At 41.3% G+C, this 17,405-nt stretch overlaps 3 protein-coding genes across 4 annotated transcripts in view; all 3 read left to right on the forward strand.

Annotated features, from left to right (window-relative positions):
- The first annotated feature begins 2,485 nt into the window (after nucleotides 1-2,485).
- LOC109032722 (squalene--hopene cyclase) lies at nucleotides 2,486-6,701 on the forward strand. Its single transcript, XM_019044993.2, has 2 exons — nucleotides 2,486-2,636; nucleotides 5,221-6,701. Exon 2 carries the CDS (start codon nucleotides 5,306-5,308, stop codon nucleotides 6,353-6,355), a length of 1,050 nt encoding a protein of 349 aa, XP_018900538.2. The 5' UTR covers nucleotides 2,486-2,636; nucleotides 5,221-5,305; the 3' UTR covers nucleotides 6,356-6,701.
- Nucleotides 6,449-7,213, forward strand: LOC140225049 (probable squalene--hopene cyclase). Its single transcript, XM_072302503.1, has one exon. The coding sequence runs from the start codon at nucleotides 6,449-6,451 to the stop codon at nucleotides 7,211-7,213; it is 765 nt and encodes a 254-aa protein (XP_072158604.1).
- Nucleotides 7,214-15,562: 8,349 nt separating this feature from the next.
- LOC109032688 (tubulin beta-1 chain) overlaps nucleotides 15,563-17,405 on the forward strand; it is a 72,902-nt gene continuing 71,059 nt past the window's right edge. The window contains exon 1 of one of the 2 annotated variants that reach the window (XM_019044943.2): nucleotides 15,563-15,813. In XM_019044943.2, the coding sequence (XP_018900488.1) occupies nucleotides 15,757-15,813 (57 nt within the window). In that variant the 5' untranslated portion in view covers nucleotides 15,563-15,756. The remainder of the gene's footprint in view (nucleotides 15,814-17,405) is intronic. The other variant, XM_019044941.2, reaches the window with a different exon arrangement.

The following is a 17,405-nucleotide window of genomic DNA, read 5'->3' on the forward strand; positions in this document are numbered from 1 at the left end:
ATTGTCGCCAAACCTCCTCCAATAATATTTATTTTTAGTGAAAATCAAGGATTTTAGAAGGGGGGGGGGGTCTGGTAAGACGGTCCTTTAAATATTGGAATATATGGGAATGATGTAAAAATGATATCTGTTTCTCTCATTTTAATAATGAAACAGAGCATGGAAAATACGAGATTTACAAGAAAGAGATCAAGACTAAGGCTTGTTTTAACTGGACTACATTTAGCAATTAGGAACCATAATCTCTGTATCAGTGTAGAAACAACACATGTACCATTCGTTTCTCTATGCATATGAGTGCTTTCACAGATGAGCTAAAAATTGTAGCTCCGAATGTAGTCCAACTCTTGTAGCAATAACTTTAAAAAACCAATTTCCAAAAACTCTTAAAAAATTGCTCAAGAACCCTTTACGGTGATTTTTGAATCAAAATTTAAGTCCGGTGAGATGTACAACAAAATCCTTTAAAAAAGTCTTACTTAAATAACTTTTTTCTCAAACAATTTTTTACCTTTAGGGTTAGATTTATGTATCAAAAAAATTACACATTTTACAATGCAATGCGAGGGAAAACTGCAACTTATCTTAGTTTGAGTACTCATAGATACTGAAACATTCAGCGTGACGACAACGATAGGCTCGCACAAATAAGAGAGTGCCTTCAATTGCGAGTGATACCGCAGCTCACGCAGAAGCTCGATAAGTTGCATGCTTCCTCCCGCAGCGATTTTATAAAGGTCGATGAAGGGGCAAGGGACAATCATTTTAACAGATGCAGAATTAATCCTCACCTCGATGGTAAAACCCCCAAACCTCGTATGTCGGTTTGCGACTTTGATGACTTCGCGTGGTATTTTATTTTTTAGGTGAATTGCAACTTGAAACGAATTCCTAAGAACATACGCGATTTTTCTCTTTTGTGAGAGACACGTCCAATTGACGGAAAGGAGGAAAGTGAACGGACAGTAAATACACAGATTAAGATTCTGCAAATGTCACATAAAAAATGAGGCAGGGAAAATTTAAAACATCAAGGAATAAGAAAAAATGTCAAGAAAAACTGTGACAACAAGGGAAACGAGCAAATAAAATGAGAAATTAAAGCAATGAATTTGAATGAGGTTGATCGTTATATTCTTGACGAGGACTAAGTGTTGTAGAAAAAAAAAGTTGAGTCTCTGCATCATTGAAATGTCATCAAAATGGGAAAGAAACTAGGTTTTCCGAACATACGGCAATGTCAAAAAAATACAACTACTTACCTTTCGAAGACTCGTAAGTTCATAGCAGACAAGGTAGGAAGCTGGAAAATCTGAAAAATAAAACCAAAAAGAAAATAATTATAGGATTGTATGAAAGGAGGGGAATTAAGATTTAAAGTGAAAATAGGGAGTCATATTTTCGGGATGGGAGAAAATAAATCCGTGGGTTAAGTCAGTTACCCAAACCCAAAAGGTATCTAACTCACATTTTTGGAAAAATCGAACTTGCGGTGTATTGAAAATCCTCACTGACGGCTCTATGTGTGTGTGTGGAAAATTCGGTAACCCTTTCTTACGCCGGTTATGAGATACGGAGTTTCAAAAAATTCGATTTACATTAGAATCAATGGGGCTGACGCGCGGTTTTTCCTTGTTATCTCAAACAGACTAAAATAGAATTGGGCACCTTTTGGCATATGGACTTAGGAGCTTTCCATGTTTATAATTCAAATAATACAAGTTTAAAACGATGCAGAGTGCACAGATGGAGATATGTGGTGGAAATTTTGTCGGTAGAGGTAATCACTGTTACATGATTTGTGATTTTTGAGGCGTAGTTCATGATGCAAAAACAAGTAAAGAAATTAATTTCCATGTTACTCATAGGATACTTCTCTCATTCTCTAACTCCTCTCCGGAATGCAGAGGGGGGGGGGGGAGAGAAAAAGAAGAAGAAAAATGGATTTTGACCAGATTTCGACCCACAATCTATCGTCCTCGAAAATTTTTGACTTATCATAGCCCCCGGAGCGGTTCAAATTTTCGGATAAATACTTACATGTTTCTAGTTGAAATATCAATTTACACTATTGCCCGATTTATGCATTTAAATAGGAGGACCGCAACATAAAACATAAAAAACCAGGGCATTGCATAGTTCTCACACCTGCATTTCAATCGGAAATTCAAAGATTAAAAATTAAAAGGAACATGAACCTACACTGAGCCTGAATAGACAACAAAAGGCCCGGTGTAAATTCGTGTTTCTTTTCAATTTTTCTAGTGTATTTCCGGTTGTAAATGCAAGTGTGAGCACTGCAAAACGTCCCGGTTTTTTATTTTGCGGCCTTGGACCCATTTTAAGTTCTTGATTTTGCTGGATAAGCAGGTTGATGACTGTAAAATTCCCTTTCATGACTGTAGCATGATTTACGTCCATACGGAGATTTTCAGTATTGCTGAGTTTGCATGGCTGCATGTGGATGCACTGGACTTGACCTGTGATAATCGTAACATTCGTCGGTCGTATTATTGTTCAGTTTAGTTTTGCTTTGATAGTGGATTAAAGAGCGCCCTTTCTTCGATCTAGTCCCATACTTTTACTCTCATAGTTACACCACAGCCCACTGCCCTTTTTCAATAGTCGTCTGAAAGGTAAACTTTATTGATATCTTAAAAGGTTACGGTTAAATAGTACAACGCAACGAAAATATCAAGAGAATTTTGAAATTAAATGAAAGACGATTATAATTTTTTGCCGTTAAATTGCAATATTTTTACAACATTTGGTCGATAAATGTTAATTTTTAATGATGATTTTTAATGAAAATATGAGTTTTATGTGTAAGAAAAATCAGCAATTTTTAAAGCAAAAAAAAATACCCAAAAAACTGCGATCGACTTTTTTCAATTTTAATGCTATGAATTTCAAAAAGAGGGGCCCCTTTCATTGGTGAGAAAACAACATGTAGAACATTCATTCCGTATTATCAGCAATAATTTCACCATGATATTGCGATTTAATGCAGCCTCTGCTGCGTGGGTACGCGTATATTGAAATACATCCATATTTCGACTAAACTTAGCAGTGAAGCTTTGAAAATAGATTCTTGCAAGTGATTACGATGATTTGCCTCTGAAAAAATAAAAATAAAGAGGGAAAAAAGTTTCATGTTGTGAACATTTTGAGGTAAGCCCATACTTGCCTTACCGTTTGTCGAAATCTTAAAATATCTTTATAAATATTTTTAATTATTTGGGGGAGAAAAATCATTGTGATCTCTACAGGCCCGCCACATCCCACCTCGGGCCCTGGTACCAGTTTTAAGGTCCGGGCCTTCAAATGCGGCGTGGTACCTCACGCATTCCGGAGAGTTCAAATAGTTGTATCATTGCGCCGTAAGAATGTGACGGAAGATTTAAATGGAGATAGCCTCCAGGCACGCTAGGCGTGTCGATTTCCTTTGACATTTTTCCAGTGGTGAATGCATAGCTGAAGTGCGCTCCAGCTAGAATTGTATATAGCAAATGGGTGGTTTTTCTACGATGATTAAAAATAAACGAGTGGTACGGAATATAACAAAAGAATATGAACTATGCAAAACGATAATCCGGGTATCGGAACTTGGCTGATTTGAAAACGCTTTCAAATGCGGCGTGATACCTCACGCATTCCGGAGAGTTCAAATAGTTGTATCATTGCGCCTCAGAAATGCGACGGAAGATTACAATGGAAATAGCCTTCACCCACGCTGGCCTTTTCGATTTCCGTTAACATTTTTGCAGTCATGAATGCGCTGAAGTGCGCTTCAGCTAGAATTGTATTTAGCAAATGGCTGGTTTTTATAGGAGGATTATAATTAAACAAGTGGTTAGAAATGGAAACAAAATAATATGAACTATGCAAAAAGATCATTCCGATAACGGAACTTGGCTGTTTTGAAAACGCCTTCAAATGCGGCGTGATACCTCACGCATTCCGGAGAGTTCAAATAGTTGTATCATTGCGCCGTAAGAATGTGACGGAAGATTTAAATGGATATAGCCTTCATGCACGCTGACGCTACGCTACGTTTCTTCATTTACTTTTAGCACAAAATCCTTTCGAAATGTTGCATTCAATAGACCCGGAAATTTTTTGAAATTTTACCTCTGGATTTTCTGTTAATAATGCCACTCTTAATCGATTTTTCTCATTTCATTTCATTTTTCCGTTTTTAATTATATTTTTAATTGTAATTCATTTGGTTCAAGGCTGACGAAACATTTAGAAAAAATTAACTGAATGAACACGGTATTTTCATTTAAGACTATGAAGGGATAAATATCCTCGACGATAGTTTTTTCCCACCACCCAGAATTTCAGGTGGGAGGGGGGGCAGTTAATACTAGCTTAAATTCTAGGGGGGTCAGACCGCCCGCCCCATCTCCGAATGCCCAGGATCGTTAAGTTTGTCCTTTTTATGATGTCATTATTGAGGATCTCTTCAGTTCTTTCTTAATCACCACGCAAACCATATCGATGCCCAAAGTGCGAAACTACGTATCCCCGTTTGTGACGTTGCAGACTTCCTGCCATCATACTTCATTTTTTATTTGAAAAGCTATTGAACATAATTTTTTGATAACTTCTTTGATTTTTCTTCTCTAATGGTAGAGTATTCTGTGTAAATTTTAAGCTGTGAACTCGGTTAATCTCTCTGCGAGGAAGAACTTTGAAACATTTCAATGGAGACACGTGGTTTTACACTTTGGTCATCGACAAACGGTCTTCTAAGGAAAAGCGCTGTTCAAGGAACTACTATGAACACGGCCCAGCAGGCCGATTATTGGAACTGATAGACAAAGCTATAGACAAAGACGACAAAAGGGATTTGGAGGGATCCTATTGGTGGACACGGGTGGTGGCAATGAACACAGGAGGTATAGGTAATGGACTAACTAACGGCAACCCACCAAAGACCCGACAGTTAGTCCATCATATTCTTCCTTAGTCTATAGGAACCAACCATGTCAACCAATAGGATCGCTCTATACTCCCCATGTCTTCTTTGTCCATCGCTTTGTCTATCAGTTTCAATAATCGGCCCGCTGGTGGCCGGTCTCGTGCCGATAATCTAACGTGTTTCTATCAAACAGAACTATGTGCAGAGGGAAAGGATAGTTCTGTTTGATAGAAATACGTCCAATTTTTCATGCACAAAACAGAAACTTCTATTGCCGGAGACTTATGTTGCAGATTAATTGTATGCGTGGAAACTTTGCCTGAAGCTCCTACGTAAAATCCTCCTACAGCCCATTGTACCGACCCACCGACGGCCGCAATGGATACCGACTCTTTAAACAGAACCATCACGCGCGCGACAGAAGCGCTTCTGCACGACCAGAAACCCGATGGCCATTGGATCTACGAACTAGAAACCGACGCAGCCATCACAGCTCAATACCTCCTATACTTCCACTACTTCGGCGAGACGCCCGACCCCATCCTCGAACAAAACCTCGCCAACTACCTCCGCCGCACCCAACTCCCAACCGGCGGCTGGGCGCTCCACACAGACGGCCCGATGGACATCCGCCCCAGCGCCCAAGCCTACTTCGCCCTCAAGATGGCCGGCGACCCTCCAGACGCCCAGCACATGACCCTCGCCCGGGACGCCATCCTCCGCGCTGGCCGTGCCGAGGCCGGAAACGTCTTCTCGCGAATTTTATTCGCTCTCTTCGGCATCGTCGCCTGGGACGCTGTACCCATGATGCCCGTCGAAATCATACTCTTACCCCAGTGGTTTCCCTTCCACCTCTCAAAGATGTCGTACTGGGCACGTGCGACAATAGTCCCACTCCTAGTTTTGTGCGCTAAGCGACCGCTCGCGCGTAACCCTCGCGGTGTTCGCATCGATGAGATCTTCATCACCCCACCCAGCACCGTCGGGTTACTTCCCCGCCGTCCACATCAAAGTTTAGGTTGGTTTACCTTCTTCCGCTTCGCGGACGCTTTTTTGCGCGTGTTGGATCCCTTCTCGCCGAAGTTTCTCCGACAGCGGGCAATCGACACCGCGGTGAAGTTTGTCGACGAACGACTCAACGGTGAGGACGGCCTTGGCGCTGCCTTCCCACCAATCCTCTACTCCATGATAATGTACGACGTACTGGGTAATCACTCTTCCCGCGACATCGCCCGTAGTGCACTCGACAAACTTCTCTTCAACCGCATCGACGAAGTGCATTGTCAATCGTGCCTATCGCCAGTCTGGGATACGGTTCTCGCAGCGCAAGCACTCTTGGAAACCCGCGACCAACACGCCCTGACCGCGGCTCGCCGTGGCTTGGAATGGCTACGTCCGCGGCAGGTCCTAGACGTGCACGGTGATTGAGCCATACAACGGCCTGACCTCCGACCTGGCGGCTGGGCCTTCTTCTACGCCTGCCCGCACTACCCAGACGTAGACGACACCGCGGTCATCGTCATGGCGATGCAGCGGTGCGACCCCGCGGCTTTCGCGGAGCAGATCGCCCGCGGGCGGGAATGGGTGGTCGGCATGCAGAGTGGTAACGGTGGCTGGGGGGCCTTCGATGCGGAGAACAGGCACGCATATATGAACGACATCCCGTTCGCGGATCATGGTGCGATGCTCGACCAACCCACAGCTGACGTCACCGCGAGGTGCTTGTCCATGCTGGCGCAGTTAGGCGAAAGCGAGAGTGAGACAGTCCGAAGAGCCTATAGATTTTTGCTCAAGGAAAAAGAAAAAGATGGGAGTTGGTTTGGTCGATGGGGTGTCAACTACATTTTCGGAACGTGGGGAGTATTGAGCGCGCTGAACGCGGTTGGGTTGGCGCATGGTGACGCAAGGATACAACGGGCAGTAAAGTGGCTCTTGTCCATCCAGAATGGGGATGGGGGATGGGGCGAGGATCCGTCTAGCTACAGGTTGGACTACACCTCGTGGGAGCCCGCCCCGAGCACTGCGTCGCAGACTGCGTGGGCTCTTTTGGGGTTGATGGCAGCGGGTGAGGTAAGGCATGCGGGGGTGGTGAAAGGGGTGGCTTATCTTCAGCGGACGCAGGAGGACCATGGGTTATGGGAAGAGGAGCATTATACTGGGACTGGGTTTCCGCGGGTAATGTATAGCCTTTATCATGGGTACTCGAAGTATTTTCCGCTGATGGCGCTGGCCAGGTATCGTAACCTAATGGGTGATAATTCGGTTACAGTTCCGTTTGGGATGTGAAATGGCCTCTGAGACCTCTCATTTGGACTACATTTTGCGATTTGGAACTATAAATTCTAGTTTGGTTTAAAAACAACGTATGTGCCATTAGCTTCCCTAAGCACACGAGTGTTTTCCCAGAAGAGCCGGATTTTATAGCTCCAAATTGCAAAATGCAGTCCGTTTATCGTAACGAAGTTTTAGCAACACTCGACAAAATTGTTGTTATCTTACCGCCCGCGCTGGCTAGCCATTGCGTTGCCATGATGTGCTAAGAGCGGACCCGATTAGAAGCAATATCTGGACTGAATTTTGCAATTCGGAACTAAAATTTCTGACTCACTTAAGAAACAACTTTTCAATCAGTGTTTTTACGGATGAGGCAGAGACTGTAGTTCCTAATTTCAAAATGACGTCCATTTTCAGGATTCCTCCAAATCGCAAGGTTGTCGGTCGACGAAGTTGGTTTTCCAGTCCACTTAGTACAAGCCTCTCGCCTCCTCCCAATTATAAGTTTGGAGATGCTCCCCTCTAAAATTTGTAGAATTTAGCTCGCCTGATATGCATTTAATGATGTTCCAAAGTTGTTTTTTTCTGATATTAAACAAAAAAAAAATTAGCCATTCCTTTTAAATAAATCCGAATATCACCGATTGAAACGCATTGAAGGCTACTGCACTATTTCTTTGGTGATTAAACCCGAGGCATTTAATAAGAAAACTATGAAACCGTCCAAAAGTTTCTTAACTTTTAAAACGTAAGTCCAATTAAGCCTGTGTTTAAATTTAAAGCCAGAGAGAGATTTTTCTTCTATCATTTCGTCCATCTGTGTTTCGTCCAGGGGTTTTAGTCGCCTCGTCCCCAACGCGAGCAGGCTGCCGTGCCAAGGAAAAAGCCGCATGAACTTCAAGTGTTGCAGATTTCCTTTGATATCCACAAATTATCGGTAACTTTTGAATATTTCCATCCAATTTTTCGTGTAATTTTCTCGCAAGTGCACCTAAAGTTCCTGAAAATATCAAGGAAAGTATTCATGACTTTCCTGAAAAATAAACTTTTATGGAAGGAAATGTGGCAACTCTCGAATGTTAAAACGGCGTTCTTCCTTACCACAGCAGAGGGCTTGTGGGCTCCTTTTTACGTCATTACCGCTGGCACTGCCTGTGCCCACGTTTCATTCTGCCGTGCTAAGGAAAAAACGCCGTTTAAACATTCGATTAGTTTTGTCAAATTTCTGCCGATAAAATGTTCATTTTTGAAGAAAGTTATGCATAATTTTCCTTGAAATTTTCAGATGTTTTAGATTAAAGTGCAAACAATATTGTCCACAAACTTGGAAGAAAAATATTCACAACATTCCAAGTAAATTTGTACTTTATCAGAGGAAGTTTGGCAACGCCTTAAGGTTCATCCGGCGTTCTTCCTTGGCACGGCAGCACTGCCGCGCGGTAAACGTTAAGCTTCTTAGTGCGCCTTAGTTTTTTTGAATATGCAACATAGCTAGCCTTCAAGCAGGTTTAGTTGTATTCGACGTTATGAGTGTAAAACAAGGTTGTAATTGAAGGCGCTACATGATTTTCAATCGTTTAAAATGAGCCCATATTTTTTTTGATGTAGATATTACGTACACCGTTCTCTCCTACCTTTTTCAAACCATTACACTCTAATTAATCACGAAGGAATAAGAACTCCGAATTATATAGCCAGAATTTTGTCTTCTGACAAAGCCAGTCATTGTTAGTTTCGGAAGTTTTGCGTTTGAATACAATGTCATGGAAGATCACGCCCGATGTTAAAACTAAACCAATCGACATCGAGTGAAATAATAACTTCAATTAAACGAACAAATGTATTAAAAAATAGGTAAAATTGAGGATAGTCGGTAAAACAGCTTTAAACTGCGTTAGAAATGCAATTATCGTGACTGTTACGTAGAAAATAAATCTAGTAAGTAGGAAAGTTTCCAATACCATTTTAGTTTTACATTAGTGCTGCCCATTCATTAACTTGTAAGTCTGATCTAGGAGCCTGATTGATACTCCCAATTTGCCGGGAAAATTAGTGTTGTTTTAGTTTTATAAGTCGCATTTTTAAACAAATGATACCAAATAAAGGTATAGGTTGAGTTATTGTGCAAAAAGATTATATTTTTTCATGCTGACTGTTATTGTATTTCATTAATCCAGCAATACAATGGAATTTGGAGGAATTGATGGGAGTTTATTTGAGAGTAATTTCCTTAAATTTTTCCTATCTACTTATAGGTGATGAAAATTGAAACTATCGCATAACCTCGCAACTTCATTCTGTATAACCAGAGACAATATTTTTTTGAGACTCCGCGTCTGAGTATTGCAGCTGTGGAAATTTGGGTAAATTTTGTGCAAGCTATCAAAATGCGGTTAATTGTGGGTCACTTTAATTCATTCAAGATGCCGAGAAAGAGTTCCTTTTTATCAATAATTCACTGCAATCAACAAGTTTTACAGACGCGTAGAAAAAGAAAAAAAATCCTGTCAGATCTTTCAGTGATTTTTCACTTTGTTTATGTTTGATACTGAATCGCGTGAATTGAGAAATTTTCCTGATTTGATGCTGAAATATCTACTTTTTATGAATTTCTTTTGTCAATATCTGAAGGTTTGGAAGAATCTCTGCTAATTTAAAAGAAGAAGAAGAACAAAACAAGAAATCTGGACACAAAATCATGTAGATCCGAGCTTTTTTCAGTTGGACATTGGGTTTGGCACATGATAGGTTTGATGCTCCGGTATTTGGCAGACAAATGGAAGCGAAATACATGAGGAAAAGAGGAAATAAATAAGATCGAAATGAAAGAAAGGTAAAATGAACCGCAAGTTCAGGGAACGAGCATAAATTGTTGCTCCTCTGGTGCAAGGGAGTATCTCGATTTTCACATGAGCCCTAGATAGTAAGGGCTAAAATGTGAAACATGGGTCACGTGGAAATTGAGGTACGCCCTTGCAGCAGAGGAGCAACGCGTTTTGGCCGCTGAACTGAAGAGCGCGACCGGCCTTTACTAATGGTTCAATTAGGAGCCACCTGCAACTCGCAAAAATGAAATGATTTCCTCAGTTATGGATGGCTGGTGTAGCGTGTGAGTAGATACACTCTGCACCTGTACCCCAGACAGTTAGCCTACTTAGATCTCTGAGAATGTTCTTTTCGGTCTCCCGAGTGGATCCACAAGAGGACAAAAAATCCCAATCTCATAAGAAATCTCGTGTACTCAGAGAAAAATTTCTTTTGAAACAAAATGAACTTCGGCTGAGTGATTAGCTCACGAGAAAATTCTGGATTAATCAGAAAGAAATGGAGAAGACGAAGTATTTTAAGAAGTTTACTTTCAAAATTTTTTTTTTCACAGAGAAAGATTTAATAGAGTTTTTTTTTTTTTTTTTTTTTTTTTTTTTTTTTTAAAAAATTGAATTAAGTTATATTAGGTTTATTTTTCATAGAACTTTCTTAACTTGCGTTTACATGGTTTAATAGTATGTACCAAAAGCTTTTTCTCTGAATATTATATTCGGATCCCTCCTCTGCAATGTCATCTAGAGATTTACGGTATGTCATAAAATTAAGGGTGAGAGGATCGAAGGATAGATGATTCATTGTGACTTAACTATACTTCGTTGTCGAAAAAAACTATCACCACATAGTTTGCCACAAAAATCACTGTACAATTTTGCAATAAAATAATAAACGGTTTAACGTGTTGGAGTAATTTTTGCGGCGAAGGATGGAAAACCAATTTTTAAAAGAGGGAATCAGACTAAAGTCCGTGAGCTGATAAAGTCTCCGTCTCTCTCACACCGTCACCATATGTTTAATGTCACAAAAACTTGAGTCTCAGGCTCCAATAAAATTAATTACACGCAAAATCCGTTCGTTTTCCTCATTTCAACATCTCGAAAAAATTCACCTCGTTAGAAGGGTGGTCCATTTTTATACCTGAATAAATATAAACTTCCAGATCATGTCGCTCCGCAGTCCAACCCGCTCTATTTCACTAAATGATGGTCCGGAAAAAACTTAGCACGATTGGAACATTTTCATCCGTGATTCATCGGGAGTGTCTGGGGTCTGGGGGTGCGGCAAAAATAAACGGAAATGGGCAAGGAAAAATGACATCAGCACTAGGAACATGGAACTCTTGTCATATTGTTCCAAGATCACCGGATTTATGAATTTTTGGCCTGAGCGAGATTGATCCAGGCGCTCTATAAAGACCAATTTGAGCGGCATCCTAAAGCGAAAGAGGGACCCTGGGGAGAATTTAAGAGAAATTTTAAAAATATAAAGTCTCTCATGTGGCATTTCAAGCACACCAATATTTGTGGCACATCATTATATCGATGGTGAAACTGTAAAAATGACTATCTCAGTTGTGCTCATTCAAAATGTTCGCTCAATATTTTATTTTTTAAAATAAAACCGAAACAACATCATGGTTTGCAATTTTCACAGAATATTCTTAACACAGAGAAGAAAAATGACGGAAGTTTTCAAGGCACGACGTTTAGTAGTTTTCGATATAGAAAATGAAGAATGTCGAGCCTTCTCCTCAAGCTTTAGGTCCCGCTTCACCGGGTTCTGCATTAAACGTGGGTTGATTTTCAACTCTGACTGGACTTCTTTTTAACTCTTCTGCAAAAACAAATCGTCACCTTCCAGGCAAAGTATCACAAGCGCCATGCGACGTTTAAAAATTTCCGCCGCCATTTTATTTTTTTACAGAGAAATTGTTCAACGAAGCTGTCCGAAAATTTCACTGAATTTTCTTTGTGCTGCCGATAAAATTTAGTGAAATTTCCAAACAGATTCAACCAACAATTTCTCAGTAAAGAAATAAAATGGCGGCGGAAATTTTTAAACGTCGCATGGCGCTTGTGATACTTTGCCTGGAAGGTGACGAAATATATTCGGATGCGCGCTCGAACATTGTTTTCTGGAGGATCCTTGAAACGACTCTGCCGCGTTTCGTCGTTCTTAGGTCGGTAACTGTGCACAGCTCAAATACCAGGAGGGCAACGTTGTAATACATTTCAACAATCAAAGCAGTTTGCTGAAATTTGACGATGTCGCGATAAAAATCAGTAATGGTTTACTTCATTGGTAAATCTGTACGTCATCGGTTCATAGACAAAGCTAGAAGTAAGATAAAGTGTACGAGAAACGAGCAGAAAGCCCTCACTTAGTATCGCCCGCGAGTACTTTGAAAAGATTTCATTATAACGCCTGGACGCAACTATTCGAGCTCCTACAGATGTCCGGGTTGCATATGCACGGAAAAGAAGGCGTTTTGACGCTCCAGGCACCCATCTCTTCATCCGCGGCACGGCAGACAGCACTGCTAGGATCAAAAATGGTAAAGCAACTTTCATTATTCGTTTGTACGGAAAGACATCTCTTCGGCGCGGAAGGTTTTTCGCACATCGCGATATCAAAACTGATGCACTATAGATAGCAAAGTTATCAATTGCAATTAAGTTAATTACAAAAAAAAAGACCGAAAAGTTAGAAAAATGATATTATTTTCCCTGTTGAGGTGTAGGAAACAAAATGTCTTGAATAACAAATTTCCCCTTCCGTGGTGATAGGAAATTAAATATATTAAATAACGCATTATGAACAATAAAATTATGCACATTTCAATTAAATTAGAAGAAATTTTACCTCTGAAACCACTTTCCACGCCTGCGTGCAACTACTCAAGCCCTAGAGAAGTATTTCTTAGCACAAACTGCAAAGAATTAAAGGTGCTTTGCCATTTTGGATCCTAACACCCCCAGCAGTAGTGTCCGCCACGGATGTGGAGAAAACCTGAAGTGTCAAAACGCCTTCACTTCTGAGCATATGCAACACGGACATCCGTCGAGCTCGAATAGTTGCATCCAGGAGCTAGAATGGAATTCATCACTTGCGATACTAACTGATGGCGATTTGCTTGTTTGCCATAAATTTTAACTGAGTCCCGAATTGCCTATTGTGCCGATAAAGATAAATATCAATGATTTTCATCGCGACATTGTCAATTTTCTGAAAAAACGATTCAATGTTTGAATGTCGGTCCTCAAAATCGCAATTTCAGGTTAGCGATTAGCAGAAGAGGGCGGGTGACACGTTACTTGAAAGCACCGTCTTCATTGGCTCTCTGGAGGAATAATGTCATTTACAGCTGTTTTGCCTGAAACTACGTCATTTTTTGCGTAATTGCGGCTTTCCCATATGTATCCCTTGTTTTTATACAATTAAGATGAATTCAGCTGTTTTATCTGTTTCAGTGATTTCATCTAAATGAGATTAAAGGAATATTGAATGGAGCTCGATTTCGAACAGGCGAAAGAAAAGTCACGGGCTGTATAGACTCACCGTCAGTTTCGGGCTTAGAAGCCGAAAGTTTCGGGTGCTAGAGCTGTTAGCTTCGATTGCTCCGGATGCTACGCCCGGGACTTGATGCCTCTGAGCCCAGGGGCCGAATTTTGTCGGCTTTTTCACACGAGTGCAACAGCCATAGATGAGTTCAAACCGCACCACCGGCCAATCAGCAGCGCTAAGCCGGACTTAAGTGCAGTCGAGACCCGTCCTAAGTATATATAAGCACGGTAGTAGGACCGATAAAATTCGGCCCCTGAAACGCAGACTTCACTGGAAAAAAAAACACATTGGATCTAGAGTCCAGACTCTTAAAAACATCGACAAGAAAAAATACAAGCTTAACCCAGGTAAAAATTGACAGTAGAATCTGTGTTCCAAAATACCATAGACCTACGGCCGGCTGTAAGATTTCCAATAGCTTCTATAGCCGGCTACACAATTTCTTATAGCCTTTTATAGCCGATGGCGATTAAGCAACTCACAGCCAGGCGATAAAGTGTATACTAAACGTCACTAATTACGGATGCTAGGACTTAGTGAGTTTTTGGACCACTGCTCTCTTTTTGGGCCGTAGTATCTTGATTTATTTTGCGAGGAAAGCTCCGTACTTTTGATGGATGCCTGCCATCTTCCTAATATATTAGAGCGCCTTCAGTTTCGTATGATACTGTGCAATACCTCTGGTGTGAAATAGTTGCTTCAAGCGCCGTGGCACGCTGCGGTGCGCAGCGGGCAGCCAGCGCGAAACGCGCATTGGCGCCTACAAACCTAACAGGGATACTTCACGCGTTGCGCAATGCGTGAAGTATCCCTGTTAGGTTTGTAGGCGCCAGTGCGTCGCCGCTCCGCTTTGTGTTAGGCTCTAATATTTAATCTGGCGGAGTCAGCGTTATTCAACTCATGATTTTGAAATGTTTGCACATCCTGTATGGATTATTCTCGTTTTAATTGATGAAAAAAAAATATGTATTAAAGGAAAATATAACGTGTGTTTTGTAAATATTAAGGTGGTTCCGTATCAAACTTAATGATTTCCAAAGCACACGAATTTCTACACAATTTCTTATAGCCTTTTATAATCGATGGCGATAAAGTGTAAAGCCCGGCGATAGGAACTATAGCCCGGCTGCATAATTTTTTATCGCTTCGTATAGCCCGGCCGTATGATTTTCTCCGCATTCTACAGCCAGCTATATGATTTTCTGTAGCCTTCTTTAGCCGGCTATAAGATTTCCTATGGTATTTTGAAACGCAGCTCTTATCGCCAATTTTTACCAGGGAAATCAAGAACCACGCCTCTTTATTTGAGAAGATTCTCTTTTGATTTAAGCTAAATCTGATTGAATCATGAGTCCGTTTTCTTGTCAATGTTTTCAAGAGTCTGGACTCTAGATCCAATGTGTTTTTTTTTCCCAGTGTTTAAGTCTACATCGACGGTGCAAGTCGGCAATCACATAACTGGGTTTGCGACGTCGCAGACTTCCTGCCATACTTTATTTTTTTACACCGAAAACTACTCAACGGCAATTCTTCAAAACTGCTGTGATTATTCTTCTCTGTGCAAAGAAAATTCTGCAAAAACACCAAGGAATTATGTCAATTTGTTCTCCTTTAAAAAAATAACATAGAGGCGGAGATTTTCAGACACCGCAAACGAGTTATGTGATTGCCGACTTCACACCGTCGATATAGCCCTTAACTACGGCTTCCGCGGCCGGATTTTTTTTTTTTTTTTTTTTTTTTTTTTTTGTGAAAATTTGATACTCACTGCTCTTTTCGCTACGACGGCAGAATTAGGCAACCTCGCTTGGGGTGCTCGAAGGAGGGCCGAATCTTGGGGCATGGAGCGCGACGGCCGCGGCCGGGGACGCGACGTCGGCGATGACGGTGGCGGCGGGGAAGTCGAAGTTGGAAGTCGGACAGCAAGTGGCAAGTGCAGTTCCAGCTCCTCTCCAGCCGCGCCGCCGGGCCGTTCCGCGTTCTCCGCCGCCGCGTCGTATCAGTATTCAGTATCAATCTCCCCGTCGTCCGCGCACTTCGTCCTCCGTCAGTAGGGTCTCAGTCCTTCGCCACCGTCACCCGAGTGACTCCGCCGTAGCGTCTCCCGTTGTGCCAAACTCCACGTCTTCCTTTCAGTGCCAAATCCACGCCACCCCTCTTCAACCATGAGAGAAATAGTGCATCTCCAAGCCGGACAGTGCGGAAACCAGATCGGAGCCAAGGTTTGTTCCGTTTTTTTTTCTCGTGGTTTGCATGGTCGAAAAGGCCGGTTCTACTACCGGCTCGAACTACATTTTCAACTTCAATAGGTAAAGAAATTTTCGGACGGTATATTGGAGTTTTTATGCCAACGTGCGTTAAAAATTCCTTAATTTCCAAAATGGACGTAACTAGAATTGCACCAAACAGCATATTTCTTTGAGGGGAAACTGTGCTCCTATGGGCTTTTTCCCTCTACATTAAGATTTTCAACTTCATGCTGAATTTTTAACGCGCATTGGCGAAAGACTCCAACATACTGTCTCACGACCCTTGCGTCTACCGCAATCAGTTTGTAAATTTTTGGAGCTAAAAATTTTGAATCAACTTTATTAGGTACTCGAAGTATCAAGCTTTGGTCCGGAGGATATAAGACTCGCGCTTACAATTAGCCGGAAAGAAATCGAGCACGGTCCTAGGGTCAGCCGGTTCTATCACCTCTAGTCAAAAGCGTCTTGTCGAGCAAAATTTCAGAATTTGATTTTACTTGAGCCAAAATATGAAAGAATAGAGTTAAAACTAATAAACAAAGTTACCTAATTTCCCATTAGATAACTTCGGCGATTAGCATATCCAAAGTCTGCATTCAATTTTTAGAAAGAAAGAATTTTCCGTCTTTATTGTAACATGCTCGATTTTTTCCTGCTTCATCTAATTTAAAATTTTGAAGACTTCACCTCAAGTTGAGAGTGAGAAAGAGAGAAAAAAAAGCCACATCCTCTCTATTCTAATGAAATCATTTCCAAGACTCTCGATGGTCGGGGCGAGGAAGAGGAGTGAGAAGAGTATCACCGAGAAAAAAGATTGGTAGAATTTGCCATTCCTTCACGATGTATTTCGCACTGCGTGAATTCAAAGTCGATTGTGCCAGAGGAATGGTTAACTGTACCAGTGTATAGTAACGTTTAACTTTTTTCTGGCAGAATTGGCTCTGAACTGACGCTGTGTGAAGTACAGCGCGAAGGAATGGAAAATTCTACCAATTTTTTTTCTTGGTGAAGATGGAGCCTTTGGGGGCGCGCAGCCCTCCGGGAGTTGGGCCGCGTAGCGGCCAGGGTGCAGAGCCACCTAGTTATTTCATATTTTCAGAAAAAAAGTGGTAAAAGAGACGATTGCTTCGGCTCTCTGCAATAAGCAATGCAATTCGTGTTTAAGCTCATCAGTTAATATCGCAGCATTCGGCTGCAAGTTCAAAATGTTTCTTCTGGAGCTTTTAAAAAAAGTGGAAATTTTCTTGGTTAAGGAAGTAGTCGATAGGAACGTACAACGGTCTGCACGAGACGAAATAATTAAACAGCTACAAAATTTAAATTTGGCCACTCTTTTGCTTATTTTACATATTGAAAATTACAATCGTCGGACTAATTTCGATATTTTGACCGTATCGCCAGTGAGCACGACTTTAAGGAAATACCGTTTATCCACCTTTCTTTCATTACTTTTGTTTTCTTGTCTTCTAATTAGTTAGCATATATTCGTAGGCCTTCGGTGGGAAACCTGTCACTTCTTACTTCCTCATTATAATTTGTAAATTTAAATACAGAGTTGTTGGGGG

This window comes from Bemisia tabaci, chromosome 7 (genome assembly GCF_918797505.1).
Source record: "Bemisia tabaci chromosome 7, PGI_BMITA_v3".
NCBI classification, from domain to species: domain Eukaryota; kingdom Metazoa; phylum Arthropoda; class Insecta; order Hemiptera; family Aleyrodidae; genus Bemisia; species Bemisia tabaci.

Excerpts from the sequence above, each read along its gene's own strand:
- LOC140225049 (XM_072302503.1), top strand. The coding sequence starts at position 6,449 with ATGGCGATGCAGCGGTGCGACCCCGCGGCTTTCGCGGAGCAGATCGCC.
- LOC109032722 (XM_019044993.2), top strand. The coding sequence starts at position 5,306 with ATGGATACCGACTCTTTAAACAGAACCATCACGCGCGCGACAGAAGCG.